Source organism: Diospyros lotus, chromosome 3 (genome assembly GCF_014633365.1).
Source record: "Diospyros lotus cultivar Yz01 chromosome 3, ASM1463336v1, whole genome shotgun sequence".
NCBI classification, from domain to species: Eukaryota; Viridiplantae; Streptophyta; class Magnoliopsida; order Ericales; family Ebenaceae; genus Diospyros; species Diospyros lotus.
The window spans coordinates 1,160,848-1,183,817 of NC_068340.1; the positions used below are offsets into that span (position 1 = coordinate 1,160,848).

The window sequence follows — 22,970 nt, forward strand, 5'->3', positions numbered from 1 at the left end:
AATTGCAAGAGCCCTTGCTCTGAATTATTACAGTAAAACGACAAGAAGATGCATTGAGAAAGGGCACCCCAGCTCTGCTTCTTTGTCTGGACAAGGTCTTGGGTGCTTATTCCCTGTTTGACAATTTTGATCCCCTTTCTTCCACTCCAATCAATTTCGATGATATTCAGGCTGGTCACCTCCCTTTTTAAAGGTTGTGTCAACAAGAGTCAACCCATCCATTCAACTGAAGCAAACAAGCACCATTATTCTGAGAGAGAGAGAGAGAGAGAGAGAGAGAGAGAGAGAGAGAGGGAGATTTGATTATTTTCTAGTGAAAATATATAGGCCAAATGTCCAGCGATCATCATCAGCCAGAGCCACAACCACCCACCACCATTTCTGCAAACAATGAGGAGGAGCAGAGCCACCAGAACCAACGACCAGAAGAAACAGGGGAGCCGAAGAAGGAAAAGCCGTATTCATTTCCTGTTACAACACTAAAGCTACTCAGCAGCTATGCAAGCAGTTCAAGAAAGGCAAGAGAGGGGGGAAAGGAGACTGACCATCAATCTGATGCCAGGAAACTATCCACCATGGATATCATCAGGCTGGCTTCCCGCTTCGGTTCCTTCTCCGTCTTCATGCATCCTTACAGTTCAGGTCTTTTGGGGGTATCCGAGGAAGAAGAGAAAGACGTAGAGCTTGCCCAGCTTCTTCTGTCAGCAGCAGAGAACACAGAGTACCAGTATTTTGACCGTGCAAAAAGATTGCTTACTCGGTGTGAGAATCTGGCATCCGAAAAGGGCAATCCAGTGCAAAGAATTGTATACTACTTTGCTGAAGCTCTTCGAGAGAGGATTGACAGAAAAACTGCCAGAGTCAAGAACAAGAAGGCAGAGGAACATGGAGGGTGCACGAGCCTGCCACTGGTTACCAGCCTTCCATTCATGGCGCTCCACCAAAAAATCCCATTTATTCATGGGATTCAATTTGCAGCAATGCAGCAGATAGTAGAAAATGTGGCATCAGCAACCAAGGTCCACGTGATCGATCTCCGGATCAGGTGCGAAGCTCACTGGACAATCTTGATGCAGACTCTGGCTGAGAGAGATACGCTCCGCATTGAGCTTCTAAAGATAACTGCGGTGACAACAAATGATTATAAGAAGGATTGTGAGGAAAGTTGCAAAAGGTTGCACAGTTTTGCAAATTCCTTTAACTTGCCTTTTTCATTCAAGGTGGTTTCTCTATCAGACATGAAAGGTATGATGGCGGAGCTGATTGACACGGCACCTGATGAAACCATTGTTGTTTATGCCCCATTAATACTGAGTTCAATGATCTCAAGGCCTGATTGCTTGGATGGCCTAATAAGAGCAATCAGAAGCCTCAAACCAGCCATAATGGTGGTCTATGAAACAGAAGCAGAAATCAATTCTCCCTTGTTTCTAAAGCGCTTTATGGAGGCACTTCTCCATTTCAGTGCATTCTTTGATTGCTTAGAGGATTGTGTGCAACGTGACAATAAGTATAGATTGATTTTGGAAGGATTTCATCTAAGAGAAGCAATTCTAAACATGGTTGTAAAAGATGGAGAGGAATGGACCAACCGAAGCATGAGAATTGATGCTTGGAGACCAATCTTTGCAAGGTTTGGAATGGTGGAAGTTGAACTTAGTGAATCATCACTGTATCAAGCTAGCTTGGTCGTTAAGCAGTGTCCTTGTGGAAGCCTTTGTACCATAGATAAGAATGGCAAGAGCCTAATTTTTTGGTGGAAGGGAAGTCCGCTTCTCTCTCTTTCCACTTGGAAGTTCTCATAGGGGTAATGCATACTCCTGTACTGAGGATCCTCAAACACCACCGTACAGGTTGTATGGATAATTTCCACAACACTATTTTGGATACTAACTAGGAAGAAATAAACAAAGCAAATCAGATTATTGTTAAATGACTATTACTCCTTCCATGCAAGCATGAATAATGCTTCAGACCTACAGCCCACCTAGAAGCAAGAAAGAAGAATCAGACAATAAGCTATCAGTATGCTATTAGCTACAAGTAATTCTCAAGGGGCCAGTACCTCTAGTCCAGCGAACCACATCCCATCTTTTCTTATTCTATCCTTGTCTACTGCTTCTGCATCAAGAGGCTCACTTTAAGCCGAGACACCCAGCATGCGTAGCTCAACTAGAATGCCAATTTGGACAACCATTTTCCTGTTCAGAATGGAATTTGAAGAAGGAAAACAAAGTGAAATTTTATTAAGGAGAAAAGAAGAAAAAAATTGGTTTCTTAACTTGTTTTTGCCTTTAATTTTTATGGAGTAATAGAAAACTAAGTGACAAAGCAAACCAAAATAAAGATAATGAGGAAGCAGAGGAAAAATGAAATGTACATCCCCTTGTTTTTTCTTGAATTTTTTCCTTCCCACCGATTGGAATAACCAAATCCAAGCAGGTGACAATACCCTTTCGACTACTTTTTCCTTACTTCAACATAGTCAATTATATTCTAGTCACACACAAAGCAAGTGCAGGCCTCACCTTTACAAGAAATCACACACAGAGTTCCTACCATGTTGACAGATACAACGAAATAGTTACTTAGCTTCAAAAGAAATCACTAAAAAAAATATTAAATTGTCTGTAACTGTTATAATTCATTTTAACAGTCCTGCATTGGTGGCACTACACAATACACTTATATTGTTACTTGGACACTTAGCCTCAGGAGTGACACTACTGCATTGGTGTATTATACATTTATACTGTTTAGACACACAATACAATACACTAATGTAAAAATGTCGCACCAAATGTTACTTCTGAGTATCCAAATAACATTTCCAAAAAAAGTATTAGTTAACTTCTTATGACCTCACAAATTCCCTTCTTCATTTACATATTTATTTAACCATCTGATGTTTATTTATCCATTTGTCCTGTATAACATGGCTGAACTTCCCATGTAAATTGATCAAAAGAATATTTTAAACTAGATTGCATAGTTAACGAGCTTATTGCTGCAAATTTTAAAAGTTATACGCTGGAATACAATTTATTTTTTTTATTTCAATCGTATTTCAAATAGTTGGTAATTAGAAATTTATCGTCCACACCAAACAATTCTGGCCATGCGTTGTTAGTCACTAACACTTGAATACTATCGTGTTAGCTGTTATCTTCAAGAGAATTCATAAAAGTAAATATGGAACAAATAAGAAACCAAAAAATAATAATAACAATTCACCCCCTTCTCCCCCCCCGGCGGGGGTCTCCAAGCAATGACCTTCCCTCCTCCTATACTTGTCAGTGTCTCTGGCATATTTAAATTTTTCTTTAACTACTTGATGATTCGCATTCATTTGTCTTGTATAACTTGGCTGACGTTCTTCGGTAAATCAAATCAATATTTTTTGGGATCAGACTACAAAGCTGACGAAGTCATTGCTATGATTCAAGACCTCCTCTTGCAAGCGATGAAAACATCACCAAATTATCCTCATATTCGAAATATATCACTATCAAAAGCTGCAGTTCTTTGCTTGCTGTCAAGTGCATATTTATTTATTAAATTTAAAATAACTAGATGGCCTTTAACACGTATATGATAGGAATTACGAAAAAATGAACAAGACAAGCCTTAGCTTCATGCTCATAGATCTTCTCAGTTGAAAGCAAGTCATTGATTTCTGCTTTAAGATGGATATTTATTCACTCAATATCCATGAAATTCAAGGTGGTTATAATTCCTGCACAGGGTACCAAAAAGAGGATGGATGGAACAAGAGGAAACAAGATCAATTAGGGTTTGAAAATTGGGAAGAGATCGATTCTTTTTGCTCTAAATATGGTTTTTATCAGGAGAATATATCTGAGAAAACAGCATACCTTTCCAGATATGAAGCTCCACCGCCTCTGCACGGACAGGATCCCCAGCCACCACGGCTTTCCAATACATTGGGTAATTACCAGGGCTCCACCAGTTTCCTGCCAATTATGGAAACAGCAAAGCCTGGGAATATCCAACAAGTCAGAGCTGCAACTCCTGTTGAAACCAAAAGGGAAGAGGAACCTTCCTCCTGTTTAGCATCTTTCGAGCTTCTAAGCAATTATGCAAGTGGATTCAAGAAGCCGAGGGGAGAAAAAGATAGCAATCGAGGTCACAACGTAAGCTTGGATGGCAGGAAATTATCAACTGAAGAAATCATGAGGTTGGCTGGAGAAAGGTACATAGAGTTCTCTAGCCAAAGGGTTGATGATCCGTTCATGGTTATGCACCCCTACAGTTCTGATTTCTCAGGTCTTTCTGTAGAACAGACACGAGATGTGGAGCTTGCCCACCTTCTCCTAGCTGCTGCTGAGAAAGTGGGCTACCAGCAATTTGAACGCGCAAGCAGATTGCTCGATGGCTGTCACCGGTTAGCATCAAACACAGGCAGTCCTGCCCAGAGAATCGTTTTTTATTTCACTGAAGCACTTCGAGAGAGGATTAGTAGGGAAACTGGAAGCTTCAGGTCAAGGAGAATGGAGAGAAAAGAAAAATACAGTATGCCTTGTCTGGCAATGAGTTCTAACCCTGTGTTCTTGAAGTGCCACCAAGAACTTCCATTTGCTCAGGCGACGGTATTTGCAGGAATACAGGCAATAGTAGAAAACGTGGCACTGAAAACGAAGATCCACCTGATTGATTTACAGATCAGGAGTGGAGTACAATGGGCAGTCCTGATACAAGCCCTAGCAGATAGGGTTTCGCGCCCAATTGAGCATCTAAAGATAACTGCCCTAGGGACAATAGACGGACAGATGATGGAGGAAACAGGCAGAACGCTAGGAGAGTTCGCCAGGTCCTTGAACTTGCCATTCTCATTCAATGTAGTTCTCTTGTCAGACATGAAAGACCTTAGCAAGGAGCATTTAGAAATAGAAGCTGGCGAGGCCGTGGTTGTTTATTCCCAAAGCATACTCCGATCCATGATCTCACGGCCTGATTGTCTGGAATCTGTGATGAGAGTGATCAGAAGGCTCAATCCTTGTATAATGGTAGTTGTTGAAGTAGAAGCCAATCACAACTCGCCTTCCTTCTTCAACCGCTTCACCGAAGCGCTCTTCTTCTACAGCGCTTTGTTCGATTGCCTGGAAGACTGCACAGACCGAGACAGTCAGTACAGATTCATACTGGAGGGAGTGTATTTCGGTGATGGAATCAACAATACCGTGGCTGCCGAAGGGGAGGAAAGGCTTAACAGGAACGTGAAGTTGAACGTGTGGCGAGCATTCTTCGCGAGGTATGGAATGGTGGAGATCGGACTCAGTGAGTCGGCTCTGTATCAAGCTAATCTGATCATCAAGCAGTTCGCCTGTGGAAATTCGTGCACTCTAGACAGCGACGGGAAGTGCCTAATTGTGGGCTGGAAGGGAACTCCGATTCACTCGCTTTCCATTTGGAAGTTCAACTGATCATCAAAGACCAGTAGTGAGAGCGTCCATACTCCATTTCTTATCTGTGTGCCTAAGCGAAGCCGTGTAACTCGGAACAACAATTATGGTGTTTGAATATGCAACCTCATCATGAATGATTAGAAGCTTCAACTGATTATCTTGAGATTATATGAGACTACTTCAATTGGGATTAGTAAAATGCCACTTCGAAACTATCTAAACTTGGTACCGTATTCTTTATCGGACTTAAAAATCCTTGTGACTTTACTGTGGGGCACATTAAATATTCCAATGTCACACACACACACACAGGCCCATTCAACCATAGTAAAAGAGCACTTAGACCTTCCCAATAAGAGCTTTTTGACAACAATAGTTCTCACGTGCTGGACGCTAGCAGAATTCATATACAACATTAGTCGATTATGACACATTCTGTAAACATTATTTTGCAGATTACACTTTCTTCTTCTTCTCCCCCAATTCTCAATATTCAAGAATAAATGTTTCTATTATTCCAACACTTGTACTCTCTTTACTGATTTCTCTGGAAACATTCTCCTAGAGACTGCAAATGTTTCCCGTATGCCACACATGAAACCCCGGAAGCCCAAAGCAGACTTTACACACGGCCACATCACATCTCCTAGAGCAAGCGTACCCTGAAACAGTTTTTTGTTGCAGCATATGTAACTCATTGACTAAATGAAATTTTGAAATAACAATTGAACATCAGATGAATTTAAGAGTCAGAGCAAACTTTCTTAAAGTATTTGAGGCCATATACGCTATTTTTGCACCTGTTGGTATTCCACTCTGAAACTCCAACCGCAAAATCCAGGCAGCTCAGCAATAACGATCAATCTGCATAAAAGGGTTACTGAAAAAATAAGAACGCCATAATATAATAAAATCAAAAGCAAAGAGACCTTTTACGAAAATGCAAACTAGAAAATACAGTATTAGTTGCTATTATTCAGTCCGACATCTATGGTACAATGGTTGCAAACATGGACATCACACTCAATAATGGATGAGGGCGCATATTGACCAACTAGAGCTCTTACGAATAAGCATTGAGATTTTCTGCCACGTGAAGGTCAAGCCTAATCTAGAATATTGATATCTTAAATATAATAGAATGAGACGGGCAAGCTTAAATGGAAACCCTTAAAAATGTGGGAATGGGATCAGCTTGAAGGAATGAAAATGGTCTGAGTACTCTCATGTTCATTATGAATACAAAATCTTTCCAAAAGTCCTTTCCTTGAAGAGAAACTGATCCAATTCTGAGTTGTTGATGTTTATATCATCAATAACAGAAGAAAAGTTCCAACCCATTCTGATTAAGCTTCCTTCTTATTAATTTGGAAGTTCTTCTCCTATATAATGAAATGATTTAAACACCAGAGCCAAAGAGTTCTGTAAATGATGAGTACAAGGTTTCAAAGCTTCTAATGCATGGTCACATTTAAACATAGGTCTAGAGAAAACACACACTTGAACAGAATTTTTAGCGAAGATAACTTCCATGCAAAAACTGGAACCTATATTTAGATTTTCATTTCCATTCATGGACAGAAAGCACAAACATGTAAATTAATATATATGTACAAAACTAGTGAATCCAAAAACTTCCTTCCATTTATCTGATCTGAGTATGTTATATTTTATGGGTAAAGAAATTACCATAATGACGACTTTTTCAGAGAGCGAAAGATTTCACACTCAAGAACTTCCAGCTCTGAGACTCCTCCTCCAGTGGCACCAATTACTTTGCTCTCTGAATCTGTAGCAGCTTTAGTTATGCTGTCTTTGCATGTATCAAGATCTGCATTTGCTTCAGAGATGTTGGGGACACAATATTTCTGCAGCCACCTGTCAGTCTCCCAAAGGACATGCATTATGCTTTCTCGTGCGGCATAACCATGGCTCTCAAAGGGAAGAATCACTAGGCGACAAGGTGAACCATGACCTTTAAGGGCATTAAAGAAACGATCTGACTGCATTATTTTTTAATGCAAATAAGAGAAGACTAGATTAGGAACAAAATGAGAAAAAATTGCAAGAGTAAACAAATTGAACTATTTTGGAAAATAATACAGCAATGAACTTCAAAAGAAGAAGAAAAACGTAAACCACTTGCATTTCACATATTTAGAAATATAATATGCGTGGTGAAATTATGAGAGAATACTATTACTCTATTGATTAATACAGTGACTGTCAAATGGATTCTGTAGTCTCTGAAAAGGAAAACAGAATGAGAGGGGATGAAGCACCTGCATAGTTAATGTTCCAGGATTATTGTCTTCTTCTCCATGGATAAGCAAGATGGGCCTTTTTATTTTGTTAGCTGACATGAAAGGGCTCATCTCCACATAAGTAGTTGTTGCCTCCCATAATGTTCTGTCCTCATTCTAAACAAACAGCAGCGGTAAAGGCACATGTCACGCACAGACAAAAACACAATGTCAAGAACCTAAGAATTTTTGCCAAAATCATAGTGCAACACCTGAAACCCAAAAGGAGTTAGTGTCCTGTTGTAAGCACCGGAGCGAGCAATTCCACAACAAAAAAGATGAGGGGCATGTGCCAGGAGGTTTGCAGTCATGAATGCCCCATAGGAATGACCACCAACAGCAATCTTATCAGGGTGAGCCACCTTAAAGAGTGTAGCACCAGACAATGTCACACAAAACTATTATCATAACCATAACATCACTCATAATAGAAATTTTTTTTGAAGAATCTTACTCCACGTCGGACAACTTCTGCAACTGCAGCTTCAGCACTTGCAACCAATTGCTCCACGTATCTGGGGAACACAATGTCCAACAGAGATCAAAACCCTAACAGCAAAACAAAACAGGAAAAAATTGCAAAAGAGGAAGCCTTCTGGCTTTCTGCTGCATCTCTTGTATGATTTAGGAATATTAAATGTCTCACCTGCAAATCACATTTTAATATGATATTTCCACTGTTTCTTATACCTCAGTAGATTGATTGTGTTTTGTGCATGATGAGGGGGCCTCCTAATAATATTGAGATCATGCTGTCAAAATTTAATATCTTAGTACAGACACCTTCTGTTTCTAATTGTCTTCCTTTCCCTGAGCATGTGCTTGATGTCTAGAGCCTTGTTTTCAACTCCGTTAATATCATTTTGCAAATGCTTGTTTCATAAACCACCGTCCATATTGGGAACATGTTCCTCTTAGAAATACCATGATGCTCTTATTTCCAATAAGCTGGCTTATTTAATATGTAGTTGGAACAGATGATGAGCATTTTGGAACATCTTAAGTACCTGTCATTTGCTTCTTCATCACCTTCCCCAATGATAGGAACTGTTGGTCCAAGTAAAATAGCAAACCTGCAAAAGCATGGACTATCATAAATCCATATAAATAATAAACCAGCCAGGCCAATAAAGAAGAGAAATAGGAGAACTCTAGAAAGCACAAATATCAGACAAAAAGTGCATTAAAGCCAGTAGAAGGAGGCCCAAACCTCCGTGCCAACCAAAGCAGTGCTGACGTTGGACCAATGCCTGGAAACTCATTAGGAGAACCTCGAACTTGTCCAGCAGCATCTTTGCTTTTAAATTCTCCAGGATATGACCAAACAAGACAAGGAAGAGGATCATCTGTCACGGGGTCATATCCTGGTGGAAGGTACAGTGTAGCAGTAAGCTGAACTCCATCTTTCCTCTCATACCTAATCATCTCTTTCTTTAGTGAAGCAAGCTGAGGATATGGATGAGGAAAATTTGTGATTTTACATGTTTTTTTATCTGGCCAGCTCTGTATGTAATATTGGGTGTTTTCAGTTTTAGATTCCTTTGAAGTCAGTATTTTTAACTGATTGATGTCTAATTCCCCTTCATTATCATCAGACATTAAAGCAACAACAGTCTCATAGTACTCTTCCTTGTCACTCTCCCATATCCGTTCTTTATTGCCTGTATTTCTGAAAAAGAATGCCATACCACCATGTTAACAGAGAAGAAACTAAGAAGAATGGTAAAACTATAACCAAGAAGAAGAAAAAATCAATGCAAAAAAATTTATAGGACACTCACATGTCAAACAAATCCAGGAAGGGGATATTCCCATTAGGTGTAGCACCACTTCCGTTGAGTAAAACATAAATTCCTTCTTGATTTCCTTTCTTTACCTTTGCAATCACATAAGTCCCAGCAGGCGTTCTCCGCAACATAGGAGAGCCAGGATCAGAGTACACATCTTCAGATGACCTATCAAATAATATGCGCGGATTCACGTCTTCAGATCCAGGAGAGATTACCCAGGTTCTTATCTTCCGTGTCTTGTACCAAGATTCATAGACTAGAGCCAGTGAATCATCACACCAAGAAATGCCACTGCAAAGACAAAAAAATAAGGTCGAAAATAATGTGCCAATATTCTTGGTTTAGATATCAAGCTGATAAAGCAACAAAGCCATGGTGAACCATAGGCCCATTGCAGGACCTAGATTTTACTCCTCCTCCAACAACAACATATCCAGCCTTTATCCCACTATGCAGAAAAAAATGTTTCTATCATAAGCTTGTGGCAACATTAATATTTCGTAGCCATGGTCTGATGAAGAGTGCAGGCAGAGCAAGAAACCCCCCATCTAATACGCAATATGACTTTATATTTTATTCCAAAGAACAACTTGGGACATTTCAATGACTAGGATATCTAACTGTACACAAAGGTTGTAACATGTAGGCCATATACTTGTGTAAACATATGTAAACACAGATATCACATATGCTATGATGTAGCACAAGTCTAGGACCTTAATTCTAGACAACCTTAATTTTAGGAGATAGATCTTTTCATTTTTAAGCTACCTACCCCTGTATAAAAGGCCATCTTATCAGTTGAATTATTCAATAATGCGTCCAGTTCTCTTAGTGTCTCTCTTATTATATTTCATCATGGCATACAAGCAAAAGTTACTTTACTGATCCTGAGTGCACTGCACTGACTGAAAATAGAAATAGAGAAGGGTGAAGGTCAGAGAAGAAGCTCCCCTCCAGGCACGTGAAAGCAACAAGGTGATGAGGCCAGAGGAAGAAGATCATGTCCACTAGTATAGCACATGGCTCCTTGCGTTCTGTGTCTGCTAAGGGATCAATTTCATTGAACCCTTCATTACTTTATCTTCTGTCCCGCATGTGCCTAATCATACAGCAAATTTGCTCTCTATTGCCTCTGTATTACTCTTCAATTAAATTGTTCATCTATAATTTATACTTACTATTGTTTCTTCCAGGACCTAGCCACAGGGAAGATAATTCAGAGTGATTGCCTATGCAAAGTGTCAGCAATTAAGGGTTCTGATCTTGTTCCCAATTTCAGACAAGACTCAATCAATTGATCGATTGATTTAATTGATGGGTAATTGATTGGCTGTATATATTTTCTAAAATGAGAGCTGTATCTTCTAGGTCTAGATTAGTGTATCTTTGATTGATTTGTTGTATCCTAAATTTGTATAGTTTCCTAATCTAGGTTTAGAAATCTTTCCTTAACCAGTTTTTAGCAACTTCCTAATCTTGTAAGGAAGTCTGTAAAAATTGAGTTTCTCGGGTAAGAGATGAATAAGATTGAAGAAAAGCATTTTTCCTATTTTTCTTAACATGGTATCAGAGCCCTAGGATTCCTCAACAGATTCCTTGGGACAATTGCTGCTTATCTCTTTCAATCTTCTCTCCATTAGTATTATTTTTATTCTTCCACCCAACCTTCGTGGAGCATGTCTACCATTCAAGATCCTTCACCTGATTCAGCATCTAGCCATACCTCAGAGATTCCAGTCACTGGAACTCAAAATGGAGGCTCCAAGGGGAAGTTGCAGAATCTTCAGATAACTTACCGCTTGAATGGTAAGAACTATCTGAAGTGGTCACAGTTGATCAGAACCTTCCTTAAAGGAAAGGGGAAGCTTGGCCATCTGTTGGGAACTGGCCCAAAGGAGAGTGATCCGACGTTTGGAGCATGGGATGAAGAAGACTCTTTGGTGATGTCTTGGCTCTGGAATTCCATGATTCTAGAAATCAATGACACTGTCATATTCTTGACAACAGCCAAGGACATATGGTAGGCCATAAAGCTGACTTATTCAAAGGTCAAGGATGCGGCCCAAATCTATGAAATACGGGCAAGGGTGGCAACAACCAAGCAAGGTACAAAAACTGTTATTGAGTATGCAAATTTGCTGCAGACTTTGTGGCAAGAACTTGACCACTGCCAGTGTCTAGAGATGAAGTGCATTGAGGATGCTGCACTATATAAGAGATTTGTTGAAAAGGAGCGAACATATGATTTTTTAGCCGATCTCAACATAGAATTTGATGCAGTCAAAGTGCAAATCCTTGGCAAGGAAGACATCCCTTCCTTGAATGAGGTAATCTCTCTAATATGAGCAGAAGAAGGGAAAAGGGGTGTAATGCTGGAACCTATTTCGAATGAGAGCTTGGCCTTAGTGTCCTTAAAAGCTCACTATCAGAGCAAAGGACCTAGAGATGAGAAGAAACCCATAGATAGGGATTCCCTATGGTGTACTTATTGTAAAAAGCCTAGGCACACCATAGAGAAGTGTTGGAAGCTTCATGGAAAGCTACCCAAAGGAGGACCAGCAAGAAGCCAAGTGCAGGGACAGGCCTATATGGCAGGCAGCAGTCAACAATCTGAAACAAGGGATTTAGAACAGGGAGGGGAGATTTTTAAACTCAGCAAGACAGAAATCGAAAGGCTGAGGAGTTTATTGGGTCCCTAGACAAGAAGGCAGAAAAAGGTACCTGCTTTCTTGCCCTCACAGGTACTTCTTCCTTATCTTTTTCCCTACATACTTCAAAAAATCTGCACCAAAATTATTGGATCCTAGACTCTAGTACTTCAGACCATGTGACTTCCTATCCACACTTGTTCATTTCCTATAGCCCATGTTCTAGCTCAAGAAAAATCACAATGGCAGATGGCACTCTTACCACTATTGCCGGCCAAGGAGATGTTCTCCTCAATGAGCACCTAACCCTAAAAAATGTTCTTCATGTCCCAAAGTTGTTTGCTAATCTCATATCTATCCAAAAACCCATTGAAGATACTAATTACAGTGTATTTTTCCATTCTAATGTCTATGAGATACAAGAATAGGGCAAGAAGAGGATGATTGGGCTTGCTAGGGCTAGGGAAGGACTTTGCTACCTTGAGAAACCAGGTGGACAGGATAAGAAGCAGTCTCTTCCTCTGATGTCATGCCTAGCTTAATCCAATAAAGATAAGATGTGGTTAGAACACTATAGGCTCGGTCACCCTTCTTTTCTCACCCTCAAATTAATGTTTCCTGATTTAGCCAAAGGTCTTGACTTTAAACAATTTAGTTGTGTTGTGTGTGAACTTGCAAAACATAAACGAGTATCTTTTCCTCTATCCAATAAAGGACTGATTCTCCATTTTCTCTAATTCATAGTGACATTTGGGGTCCATCAAATGTTTCCAATATTTCTGGGGCAAGATGGTTTGTTATATTTGTGGATGATTGTACTAGGGTAGTTTTGTTGTATTTGCTGAAATCAAAATCAGAAGTAAGCCATGTGTTTCCTACATTTTATACCATGATCAAAACTCAGTTTGGAGTAGGAATAAAACGGTTTAGATCTGACAATGTTAGAGATTTTTTCAATCTATCTTTATCTAATTTCTTTCAGCAACAAGGGATAATCCATGAGTCCTCTTGTCCCTACACTCCTCAACAGAATGGAGTGGCTGAGAGGAAAAATGACCACCTTTTAGCTGTTATTCGAGCCCTTCTCTTTCACCATAATGTACCAAAACATTATTGGGGAGAAACAGCTCTAACAACCACTTCCCTCATCAATAGACTTCCATCCAAAACCTTAGAATCTCATAGCCCAATTCGATTGTTGACTAACCATTTTCCTGATTTTCATGTGGCTAGTAGCTGACAGCCCAAGATGTTCGGGTGCACAGCCTATGTGCATGTTCCTACAATTAATAGAGGGAAGCTAGATGTGTGTTTATTGGATATTCCTAAAATGTGTGTTTATTGGATATTCCTCTACACAAAAAGGTTATAGGTGTTATCACCCTCCTTTAAAGAAATTTTTTATATCTGCAGATGTGACCTTTGCTGAGAATGAATCTTACTTCAAAGCCTCTAGTACTCCAGAACAAAATCTAACCGTAACTAGTGGGACTTCTCCTTTATCTCTTTCTGATCATGATCTGTCACCCTTCTTGAACCCATCTTCTAATCTAAAGGATTCAGTAGGAGTGTCATCCGAGGAGGCACTATCATCTACTCTTCGTCCATTATAGCTCTATTCAAGGAGGAAGAAACTTGAATCTAACCCTGTGCAAGCTCCAGCATCCCCTACAAGTCCTGCCAGTCCTGAAATATCCACAAGTAGAAGAGACACTGACAATTCTTCCACTATTTCAGAGCCATCTCCAGATATCTTCTCAACTGATACTCTTGATAATAGCCCTGTGACAGATATTGAATCCACACCCAAAACAGATACATATGATCTAAATTGGCCTATTGCACTTAGAAAAGGAACCAGAGCCTGCACTAAACATCCTTTGCATCTATTTCTTTCCTTTTCTAAGATGTCATCCGCCCACAGAGCCTTCCTTACTAGCCTACACACTATTCCTATCCCACGCAATTTTTCTGAAGCTATAGGGAATAGGAATTGGAAGGATGCCATGGAGGCTGAGATGGCAGCCCTAGAAAAAAAATCAGACCTGGGATTTGGTGGAATTACCCAAAAGAAAACATCCAGTAGGTTGTAAATGAGTCTATACTGTGAAATATAAATCTGATGGATCTATTGATCGGTACAAGGCAAGATTAGTTGCCAAGGGATACACACAAGTGTATGAGGTGGATTATTTGGACACATTTGCACCTGTGGCAAAGCTGAATATAGTTAGGGTTCTTCTTTCCTTGGCTGCTAACCTAGACTGGCCACTGCATCAATTTGATGTTAAAAATGCATTTTTAGATGGGAATCTAGAAGAAGAGGTGTATATGGAAATACCACCAGGTTATGGGACAAAAGAAACGGTTGTATGCAAACTAAAAAAAGCCTTATATGGGCTGAAGTAGTCCCCACGGGCTTGGTTTGGAAGATTTACAGGTGTCATGCTTAACATGGGGTATAGGCAAAGCCAGGGAGACCATACACTTTTTATACACCACTCAGTTACAGGGGGAGTAACAGTGCTTATTGTGCATGTGGATGATATTATTGTTATTAGAAATAATGAGGAATGTATGACAAAATTAAAGGAGTGTCTAGTGAAGGAATTCGAGATTAAAGATTTGGAAAGATTAAAATATTTTTTGGGAATAGAGGTGGCTCATTCAAAGGATGGCATATTCATTTCCCAGCAAAAATATAAAGTGGATCTCCTGAATGAAACTGGATTGCTTGGCTGCAAGGCAGTTGAAACTCCTATTGTCCCAAATCATAAACTAGGAGAAGCTTTAGAAGACAATATGGTTGACAAAGGAACTTATCAGAGGTTAGTTGGAAAGTTGATATATCTGGCCCATACTCGGCCTTATATAACCTATGCGGTAGGGGTGGTAAGTCAATTTATGCACAATCCGAAAGAAAGCCATCTTAAAGCTATGTACAGGATACTTCATTATTTGAAGGGAGCACCTGGGAAAGGCATTCTATTCAAGAAAGGAGAAGTCATGACATTAGAGGCATACACAGATGCTAACTATGCAGGATCTGTTGTAGATAGAAGATCAACTTCTGGCTATTGTACCATGTTGGGAGGTAATTTGGTGACATGGAGAAGTAAGAAACAAAATGTGGTTGCTAGGTCAAGTGCTGAAGCAGAATTCCGGTCTATGGCCCTAGGTATGTGTGAATTATTGTGGCTAAAAATTTTGCTAAATGATCTCAGGGTTGAATGGACTGCACCTATGAAGCTCTATTGTGATAACAAGTCGGCAATTAATATCGCTCATAACCTAGTTCAACACGACCGGACGAAGCATGTTGAAGTGGACAGACATTTTATAAAAGAAAAAATTGGATAGTGGTTTGATATGCACACCATACATTTCATCACACAATCAGTTAGCAGATGTGCTAACCAAGAGCCTGCCTGTAACAGTGTTTAAAAGGATGAGAAGCAAGATTGGCATGCATGATATCCATAGCCAATCTTGAGGGGGAGTGTTAGCAATTAAGGGTTCTGATCTTGTTCCCAATTTCAAATCCTGTTCCCAATTTCAGACAAGACTCAATCAATTGATTGATTGATTTAATTGATGGGTAATTGATTGGTTGTATATATTTTCTAAAATGAGAGCTGTATCTTCTAGATCTAGATTAGTATATCTTTGATTGATTTGTTGTATCCTAAATTTGTATAGTTTCCTAATCTAGGTTTAGAAATCTTTCCTCAACCAGTTTTTTGCAACTTCCTAATCTTGTAAGGAAGTCTGTATAAATTGAGTTCCTCGGGTAAGAGATGAATAAGATTGAAGAGAAGCATTTTTCCTATTTTTATTAACACAAAGGACTTTACTACTTAGATCCTGAATTGCCAACCTAATGCTTGAAGTAGGCTTATCATGTGGTATGAATCGATGACTCTACAACAAAGATTTGGGTTTGACATCAATAGTTGGGACACCCATCCTTTCTTTTTTCACTTTGTTCCCTTAGTTTCAGTGTTAAACTCGCGAACTTTCAAAACATCATCAGGTGAGCTTTCTTTCTAGCACTAATAACAGTATAGAGCCATTCATCATTATTCAAACAGATCTTTGACCAACCTTGGAGCCCCTCCCCCAAACATAAAATACATGAAGAACGGAATGATTATCAGAAAAAACTCAGAACTCTGAAATTGAATGCAAATATCTGATAAGTAATTGAAAAGGTTTAGAATAATAGAAAGATCATCCAGATAATATACATACCCATAGCGAAGATCAAGCTTGTGTAAGATTCTTGGTTGTTCACCTTCAAGTGGCTCAGTTGATTGTGTATAGATTATGTCACGTGGAGAAACATCTGCTTTTGCATCACCACCATCTTGTGTCTCCACCCTAAAGACAGTCAATGAAAAACAGTCGGCTTAACATAGCACCAATCATGCAGTAATGGGAAGATACTCATCTCAACAAGTATACAGCACCGGCCAGCAGATATTAACTCTTCACAGAATCCATATCTTAAAAATTTCAGAAACATAAAAATAAATATAAAAAAGAACTGACAGCATTTTCTGTGGAGAAATTTTCTATTTTTATCACTATGTCCGTTTCAGCTTTTCTCTACAAAAGTTTTCTTTAATTCTTTGTAAAATATGCCATTCCTCTTGCACATATAGCATAAACTAGTAAATGAATTTTCTTTTACCAAAAACAAAAAAGGACCAGAAAATTTAAGAAAAGTGAATTGCTTTCAGAATCTGGATCAGGAACATGAACATTTGTACCAATTCATGGACACTGGTACTTGATTTAAAGCATTACTTGGTCCCGACTCCAAATTAATTGAACTTTCTTCAACAATGAAAAGTTTCAAAGTCAATTTCAATCTCCCAACTGGTCCCTGTGTGTGTGTGAGAGAGAGAGAGAGAGAGAGAAAATCATATTTTCAAACTAAATTTTTTATTTTATTATATTTCATATTATATAAAAATCTCAGTTCATCCAAATTAGCTACAGTCATCCCTTGGCAAGGAGACAGAAAACTACTAGGATTTACCAGTACAGCATTGAAGGCTTGTCTGCCCTCCAGTTGATTGAGCGCATCCCCTTTCTTACACTATTGAAGGCAATTGGAATATCCTCAGCAAGGGGCAAATTGCAAAGTTCTCTAACAAATTTCCCCTCTGTTGTCCACACATCAACTTTCTTTGGAAATCTACCACATGGTACAATAAAAGAATATGGACGGTGAATTGAAGTAATTAAAAGGTACTTTTCATCTGGGGAAGGGTCCACTGATGTATATATGGCTGGTGGGCCAACAGGCTTCACTGTCCCATCTAAGGATGCCAAAACAAGTTGGGTAGTGGCATAGTACTCGAACATATCCTCATCATACTCATCCTTGAGGAGATCTTGGAAGGTTCTGACTTGAACAACATTTTTGTGCTCATTAGATTGAACCTTAGGACCAGAAGGAACCAAAGGTTTCTTAGGTGGGTCTCCACGAGATAAGGGGATGGTGCAAACCATTAGACTTGAGTTATTCACCCAAACAAAACTGGAAGCAAGAAACAATAAGCATCAGCCAAATAAAGTAGCCAAATATTGCTCATTATGAGATTTTACATGAGAAATAAGCACACACTTGTCAAAAACGGCATTTAGATAGATATCTGGTGACTGAAACAAAGGTCTAGCTTTTCCTGTCTCTACATCAGCAACCCAAACTCTAAGCTTACTGCTACTGTTGTCCTCCTGTGCCAAAAAAAGTTTAACTAATCAGAACAATTCTAGGTAACTCAAAGTCTGCACAACAGATGTAAGCTACAGGCAATGTGAGCAAAAATCAACCAATGGCCATAGAAGATTGCAGGTGTACACTTGAGCCATTTCAGAAAGAAGGGTGTCACCAGTGCACAAGGCTCCTCACTTTGTGAGGGTCAGGGAAGAGCGTCTTTATATATGGCCTTACCCTTGCTTTTCAAGGAAGCTATTTCCACAACTTGAACTCATGACTTCCAATCACAAAGAAGCAACCTTAGTGTTGCTACCAGGACTCGTCCTCAAATATGCAGAGAGAAACACACACACACACACACACACACACACACACACTGATGGCATGTGGAACCTTTAATAGGAATGGGATGATATCATATGTAATGAGCAACATTTATTTGGTTTTTCTGCTGACTAATTATTCCATTTTCTTTGTCTCTATCCTCCTTTTCTTCTCCTTTTTTTTTTTCTTTTTTCATTTATGTTCTGATAAGTAGTATCCTTCAGATAAATATTGGAGATCTTTGACTGGCCAAATAATTAAGGGAGAATTTTTTTTTTTTTTATGACTTCAAGAATCAAAAACAGGCAGAAAGAAGTGGAGAACCTAAATGCAACTCTTTGAGAAAATTGTCTGGGACTTGAACTTAAAAAGTAAAATGACAAAACTTCTATTTAAACCAGAACTCTTTTCGTAATCAGTGAATCCATTACCTCATCAACTCGGACACTAAAGGATAAATGGTGCCCATCGGTTGACCTAGTTGGAGAACAGAAGGAAAAGATAATTAGCGCAAAGAACAGTACTAATTTGAGGCAAAATGTATCATGCGAATGTGTTAGACATAGCACAAACATTGGTTCAGTCATCTCTATCTATAACCATATCTTGTGTAAAGTCATTATAACACATCATGCCTAAGAATTTCCTACTATGTTTTTAATAGTCTTTCTCTAGCTCTGTCTAAAAACTTCTTCAATTCCATTCATTCTTCGTATAGAAACATTTTTCGGTCTTCTTTTCGCATGATCAAATCATCTTAATCGCTTCTTTGCATATTGTCTTCAATACGATCCACCTAACCTTATGACAGATAACCCCATTTCTAATTCTATCCTTTCTTCCATGATTCCGTATCCACCGCCGCATCATCTCCATCTCACTCATATTTTGGGCATGTTAATGCTTTATTGCCCAACATTTTCCGCCATATAATAGTGTTGGTCTTATACTCATCATAGTCATCCAGTAACATTTTCCTTTCATCTTTAGTAGTATTTTACTAAATGATTGACAAACCAATAATTCATGTAGCAAAACCCACGTGTTGAGATAAAGACTTGATATGATGTTGTTATCTTTTTGAACAATTGATCCAAGATATCTTAACTAATCTTTTCTTGAAATTACTAGTTTGAATGTCTCACCATAACATTATCTACACTTCCATTTTTACTGTACTTATATTCCATATATTCGGTTTCAATCTGCTCAACTGAAAGCTTTCGACTCTAACGTGTCCCCCCATATCACTAGCTTAGTATTCACGCCTTATTTTTCTCATCCACCAAGACAATATCATCTACAAATTGCATATACCAAGGCATCTTTTCTTGGATGTGTTTTTAGTAATCAGTGACTCCATTATTAAAACAAAGAAGTAACTATTTCTATTGGAAGTAATTAAGCTTAATTTTATTTTTTCATTCTTTACCAAAATCTTATTTTATAACTAGATTCTATTCTAAAAACTCTATTACAAATCCTATACAATTAAGGCATGCCATTTGGCATGTATATATAGCATAGAAATGTGGTCTGAAACTAAGGGTTTAAATCTGATATTGAAGATGCAATCATTGAGTACATAGAGGAATTCAATCCCCAAGTACAAATAGAAACCTGAAAGGGGTGGATATTTAGAGACGAGCATGAAACTATGTGTAGAAATATTCTAAAAACTACGTTAAAACCTTATGGAAAATCTTCAAAAAACCCGAGGGGGAAGATTTTAGAAAATTTTGACAAAAAATGTTGGATATGTTTGGTGTTTGGAATACCAAAGAAACACCCCCCCCCCCCCCCCCCCCCCCCAAAAAAAAAAACCCCAATCAAGAAAACTCATGGAAAACCTGTAAAGAACTCTACAAAAATTATTTGAACGAACGCATAAAGTACTTGTTTCAATGTAATTTTTCTTAAAGCTTCATTTTGTAGATCCATCATTATGATCTATCAAAATATTGGTTAGAGTATTATTGTACGTCTTCAATAAGATTCCATAAAATACCATTTAGGATTATAGAAATTTCCATAAAAGTTATTTCCTCTTCTCTTGTCTCCCCTATAATTTTTTTAGCAGTGTTTTCCACTTCCAACTCCCATTTTTTGCTTTATATTCTGACAATTATGATTTGGAAGCCCCCACCCATGCTTTAAATATTCTAGAGCAAAAAATTCAATGAGATTACTAATTTTAGAACAAAAACTAACCTTGATTGTGAAAGAAGAGAAAACAAATCTTCCACAATATTTCAGATACAAATATCTTCAGGTCATACTGATATCCTATTGGTTCTTTTTGCCACTAATTTCAATAATATGGTTTCAATAAGAACTAAAGAAACGGACACAAGCAAAAGCTGGTAGAGGATTACATTCTTTTGCATATTAGAACAGATTTTGTATTTAGTCAAACTCAATCATAGCACAAATGGCATTGCAACTCAATGGAGGTAGTAATTTGAAAGTCTTATATCAAAGATCAAGATAAGTCCTTCAAATAACCAAAAGGCACAAGGCAGAAATACTCCAATAATCCTTTTAAAATTAAAAATACCATTCATTAGAACAAGCTTGATTCTAAGCTTTAAATTTGGGATTAGATGAAGATTCTCAACTTGTAAGATATTATTTTTATTAGAAAAGTTAAATATATATACTTCGCTAATGTTTGTTCTCATTTACCAGTTCACATAGCAGAAAAATTTATCAAGTAGTTACGCATAACTTTATCCTAATTTGCTTTGAGGCGTATAAAAATCTCATCAGCTCGAACAACTTCAAGATTACTAGGCTCTACATTTTAAATTTTAAAACACAAAGATGGAGTTGCATCTATTATACCCAAGAAAAGGTCTTAAAAATCCTTGAAAAGCATATATAAGAAAGGATGACTTTGAAAAGGTTGCATTACCATGTAACAAAATTGAGTTTAGCACCATCAGGAAGACCATGGACCTCTTTCTCTGGGCCAAGTGTACCATCAGACATTAATTGGTGAATCCCAATGCCAGTATAGAATGACCTGAAATCAAATAATCAAACATTCCCTGAGCAAGGGACTTGGCCATACATTTAATGAAACTGCCAAAACAAGATGGGAACCATGAAAATAACAGCAAAAGTCTATTATATGCCTAATTGTTTCAAAACTTCATAATGACCTCATCTAAATCCACCCTAGCCTTGCAAATAACACGTGCACACAAGACTACATAATGTCATAGATATTGTCGGTGGGCCTTCACTGAAGCAGTAATCAGCCTTGTTTCAGTCGATACATATCTAGAGCACTGCTGAACTGCTTTTAGAAAATCAAAAGGGGAAATGAAAAATGAAGGAAGCTCAAGACTTGAGAGGCTATGGAGAATTAGATGTGCAAGTCAACCTTGTAATGATAATGATTGGGATTTAATTATTTCACAAACAACAAAAATTGACCTGTAATATGATAGGACATGCACAATTAATAGTGTACGACAAAAGCTTCCCTGTTACTCACATGCGACTTCGGGAGTTACATTTTCCATCAATTCGAATACCAGCAAGCTTTTCTTCTGGTCTTGCCAATTCTGATAGTGGAGGTAAAGATCTCCTTTTAAGAAATAGTATTTTGTCCCTCTGCGGTGAGAATGACAATGCTGGAAGGGGCGGAGCATCAACAATGTCTCTAATCTCTGGTGGAGGGAGACGATATCCACCACCCAACACTGAATCTAAATCAATGTGAGATTAATGGATTTGTTAGTAAACTGAAAGAATCCTGTTCCATCTCTAAAAGAAGGATCCTCCACGTAATTAGGGCAAGCTTCAATTTAGAAGAGTAATGGAACTGATGATGATTTATCATTTCAAACCATGAAGAGGAATGACATCAGCACCCATACATTCAAATTTCACATTAAAAGGAATGTAATTATGCAAAACAAACCAATCTATTCGAGCTTGACTCACCATCGGTTAGCTGATAAAAGATAGAACTCGACTCATTGCAGAAACAAGCCAAGTTCATCCCGGCTCAATTAAGCCTATAACCACATAATGATCGGACTACTCTCAATCTGATCAGCAATTAGCTCAATTAAAATTACTCTTATGCCATCCAGTACACTCACGGTTTTGAAATTCAGAAACATAGAATAGAACAGAACAAATCAGTAAGCCGTACACATCCGCCGACTACTATTTCCTATCATTCAGCTTGGCTTCATGACATCGAAATTAGCAAATCAATTACAAGTAAAAGATTCAAGTACTGATCAGTAACAACGCATCCAGTAAATACCGACCAAACCTACAAACTTCCGAATCATCGCAAATTCTATTCCAAAATCAACCGAGTCAAAGAAAGAAAAAGATCGAAGCTACGCGTATGTGCGGTTTACCAGCGTCATTGGCAGCAGAAGCAGGAGCAGCGGAAGAAGAAACAGAGCCGTTGGAGCCACCGCCGTCCTCGGCGGACTCAGCGTTGATGGGGACGAGATAGCGAAATCTGGAGAAGGACATGACAGACTTGGTGGATTTGAAAATGGAAGCAGAGAGTGGCGGGGGAGGAGAGGGTTTTAGAGAGAGGAAGGGGGGAGGAAGGTGAGGGAGCAAAGGGAGAGAGAGGGAGAGGGAGACGAGAGAGAGGCGGGGATAGACTTTGTGAAGGCGCATGATGATTGTGTATTTGATGCCGTGTCCTTCCTCGGCTGTAATAATCCGTCACACTGTCCACTCACTGGAGGAATCTACTTTTGGGGCGG

At 38.7% G+C, this 22,970-nt stretch overlaps 3 protein-coding genes across 4 annotated transcripts; 2 read left to right on the forward strand and 1 right to left on the reverse strand.

Annotated features, from left to right (window-relative positions):
* The first annotated feature begins 332 nt into the window (after positions 1 to 332).
* Positions 333 to 1,805, forward strand: LOC127798468 (DELLA protein RGL2-like). The gene has a single exon (XM_052332049.1). The coding sequence runs from the start codon at positions 333 to 335 to the stop codon at positions 1,803 to 1,805; it is 1,473 nt and encodes a 490-aa protein (XP_052188009.1).
* A 1,799-nt stretch (positions 1,806 to 3,604) lies between these two features.
* On the forward strand, positions 3,605 to 5,625 carry LOC127796754 (DELLA protein RGL1-like). Its single transcript, XM_052329121.1, has one exon. It carries the CDS (start codon positions 3,687 to 3,689, stop codon positions 5,442 to 5,444), a length of 1,758 nt encoding a protein of 585 aa, XP_052185081.1. The 5' UTR covers positions 3,605 to 3,686; the 3' UTR covers positions 5,445 to 5,625.
* A 126-nt stretch (positions 5,626 to 5,751) lies between these two features.
* LOC127796753 (probable glutamyl endopeptidase, chloroplastic) lies at positions 5,752 to 22,899 on the reverse strand. 2 transcript variants are annotated; one of them, XM_052329120.1, is made up of 16 exons: positions 22,608 to 22,899; positions 21,725 to 21,932; positions 21,137 to 21,247; positions 18,654 to 18,699; positions 17,806 to 17,915; positions 17,215 to 17,718; positions 16,422 to 16,550; positions 9,511 to 9,810; positions 8,940 to 9,398; positions 8,737 to 8,802; positions 8,184 to 8,244; positions 7,942 to 8,091; positions 7,709 to 7,846; positions 7,116 to 7,429; positions 6,227 to 6,290; positions 5,752 to 6,088 (listed from the first exon to the last, which is right to left on the reverse strand). In XM_052329120.1, coding segments are annotated over exons 1-15 (2,871 nt in total). In that variant the 5' UTR covers positions 22,882 to 22,899; the 3' UTR covers positions 5,752 to 6,088; positions 6,227 to 6,289. The 2 variants fall into 2 exon arrangements, with proteins under 2 accessions (XP_052185080.1, XP_052185079.1); XM_052329119.1 differs by having other exon boundaries at positions 21,725 to 21,938; positions 22,608 to 22,898.
* Between the last annotated feature and the right edge of the window lie 71 nt (positions 22,900 to 22,970).

What these genes read in the sequence shown, in the direction of transcription:
- LOC127798468 (XM_052332049.1), top strand. Translation starts at nt 333, where the DNA reads ATGTCCAGCGATCATCATCAGCCAGAGCCACAACCACCCACCACCATT.
- LOC127796753 (XM_052329119.1), bottom strand. Translation starts at nt 22,881, where the DNA reads ATGCGCCTTCACAAAGTCTATCCCCGCCTCTCTCTCGTCTCCCTCTCC. An exon ending in CTAAATGCCGTTTTTGACAA is followed by an intron (nt 17,719 to 17,805) that starts GTGTGTGCTTAT and finishes TCTTGCTTCCAG; the next exon opens with TTTTGTTTGGGTGAATAACT. An exon ending in AAGCTTGATCTTCGCTATGG is followed by an intron (nt 9,811 to 16,421) that starts GTATGTATATTA and finishes TTGTCTTTGCAG; the next exon opens with TGGCATTTCTTGGTGTGATG.
- LOC127796754 (XM_052329121.1), top strand. Translation starts at nt 3,687, where the DNA reads ATGGATATTTATTCACTCAATATCCATGAAATTCAAGGTGGTTATAAT.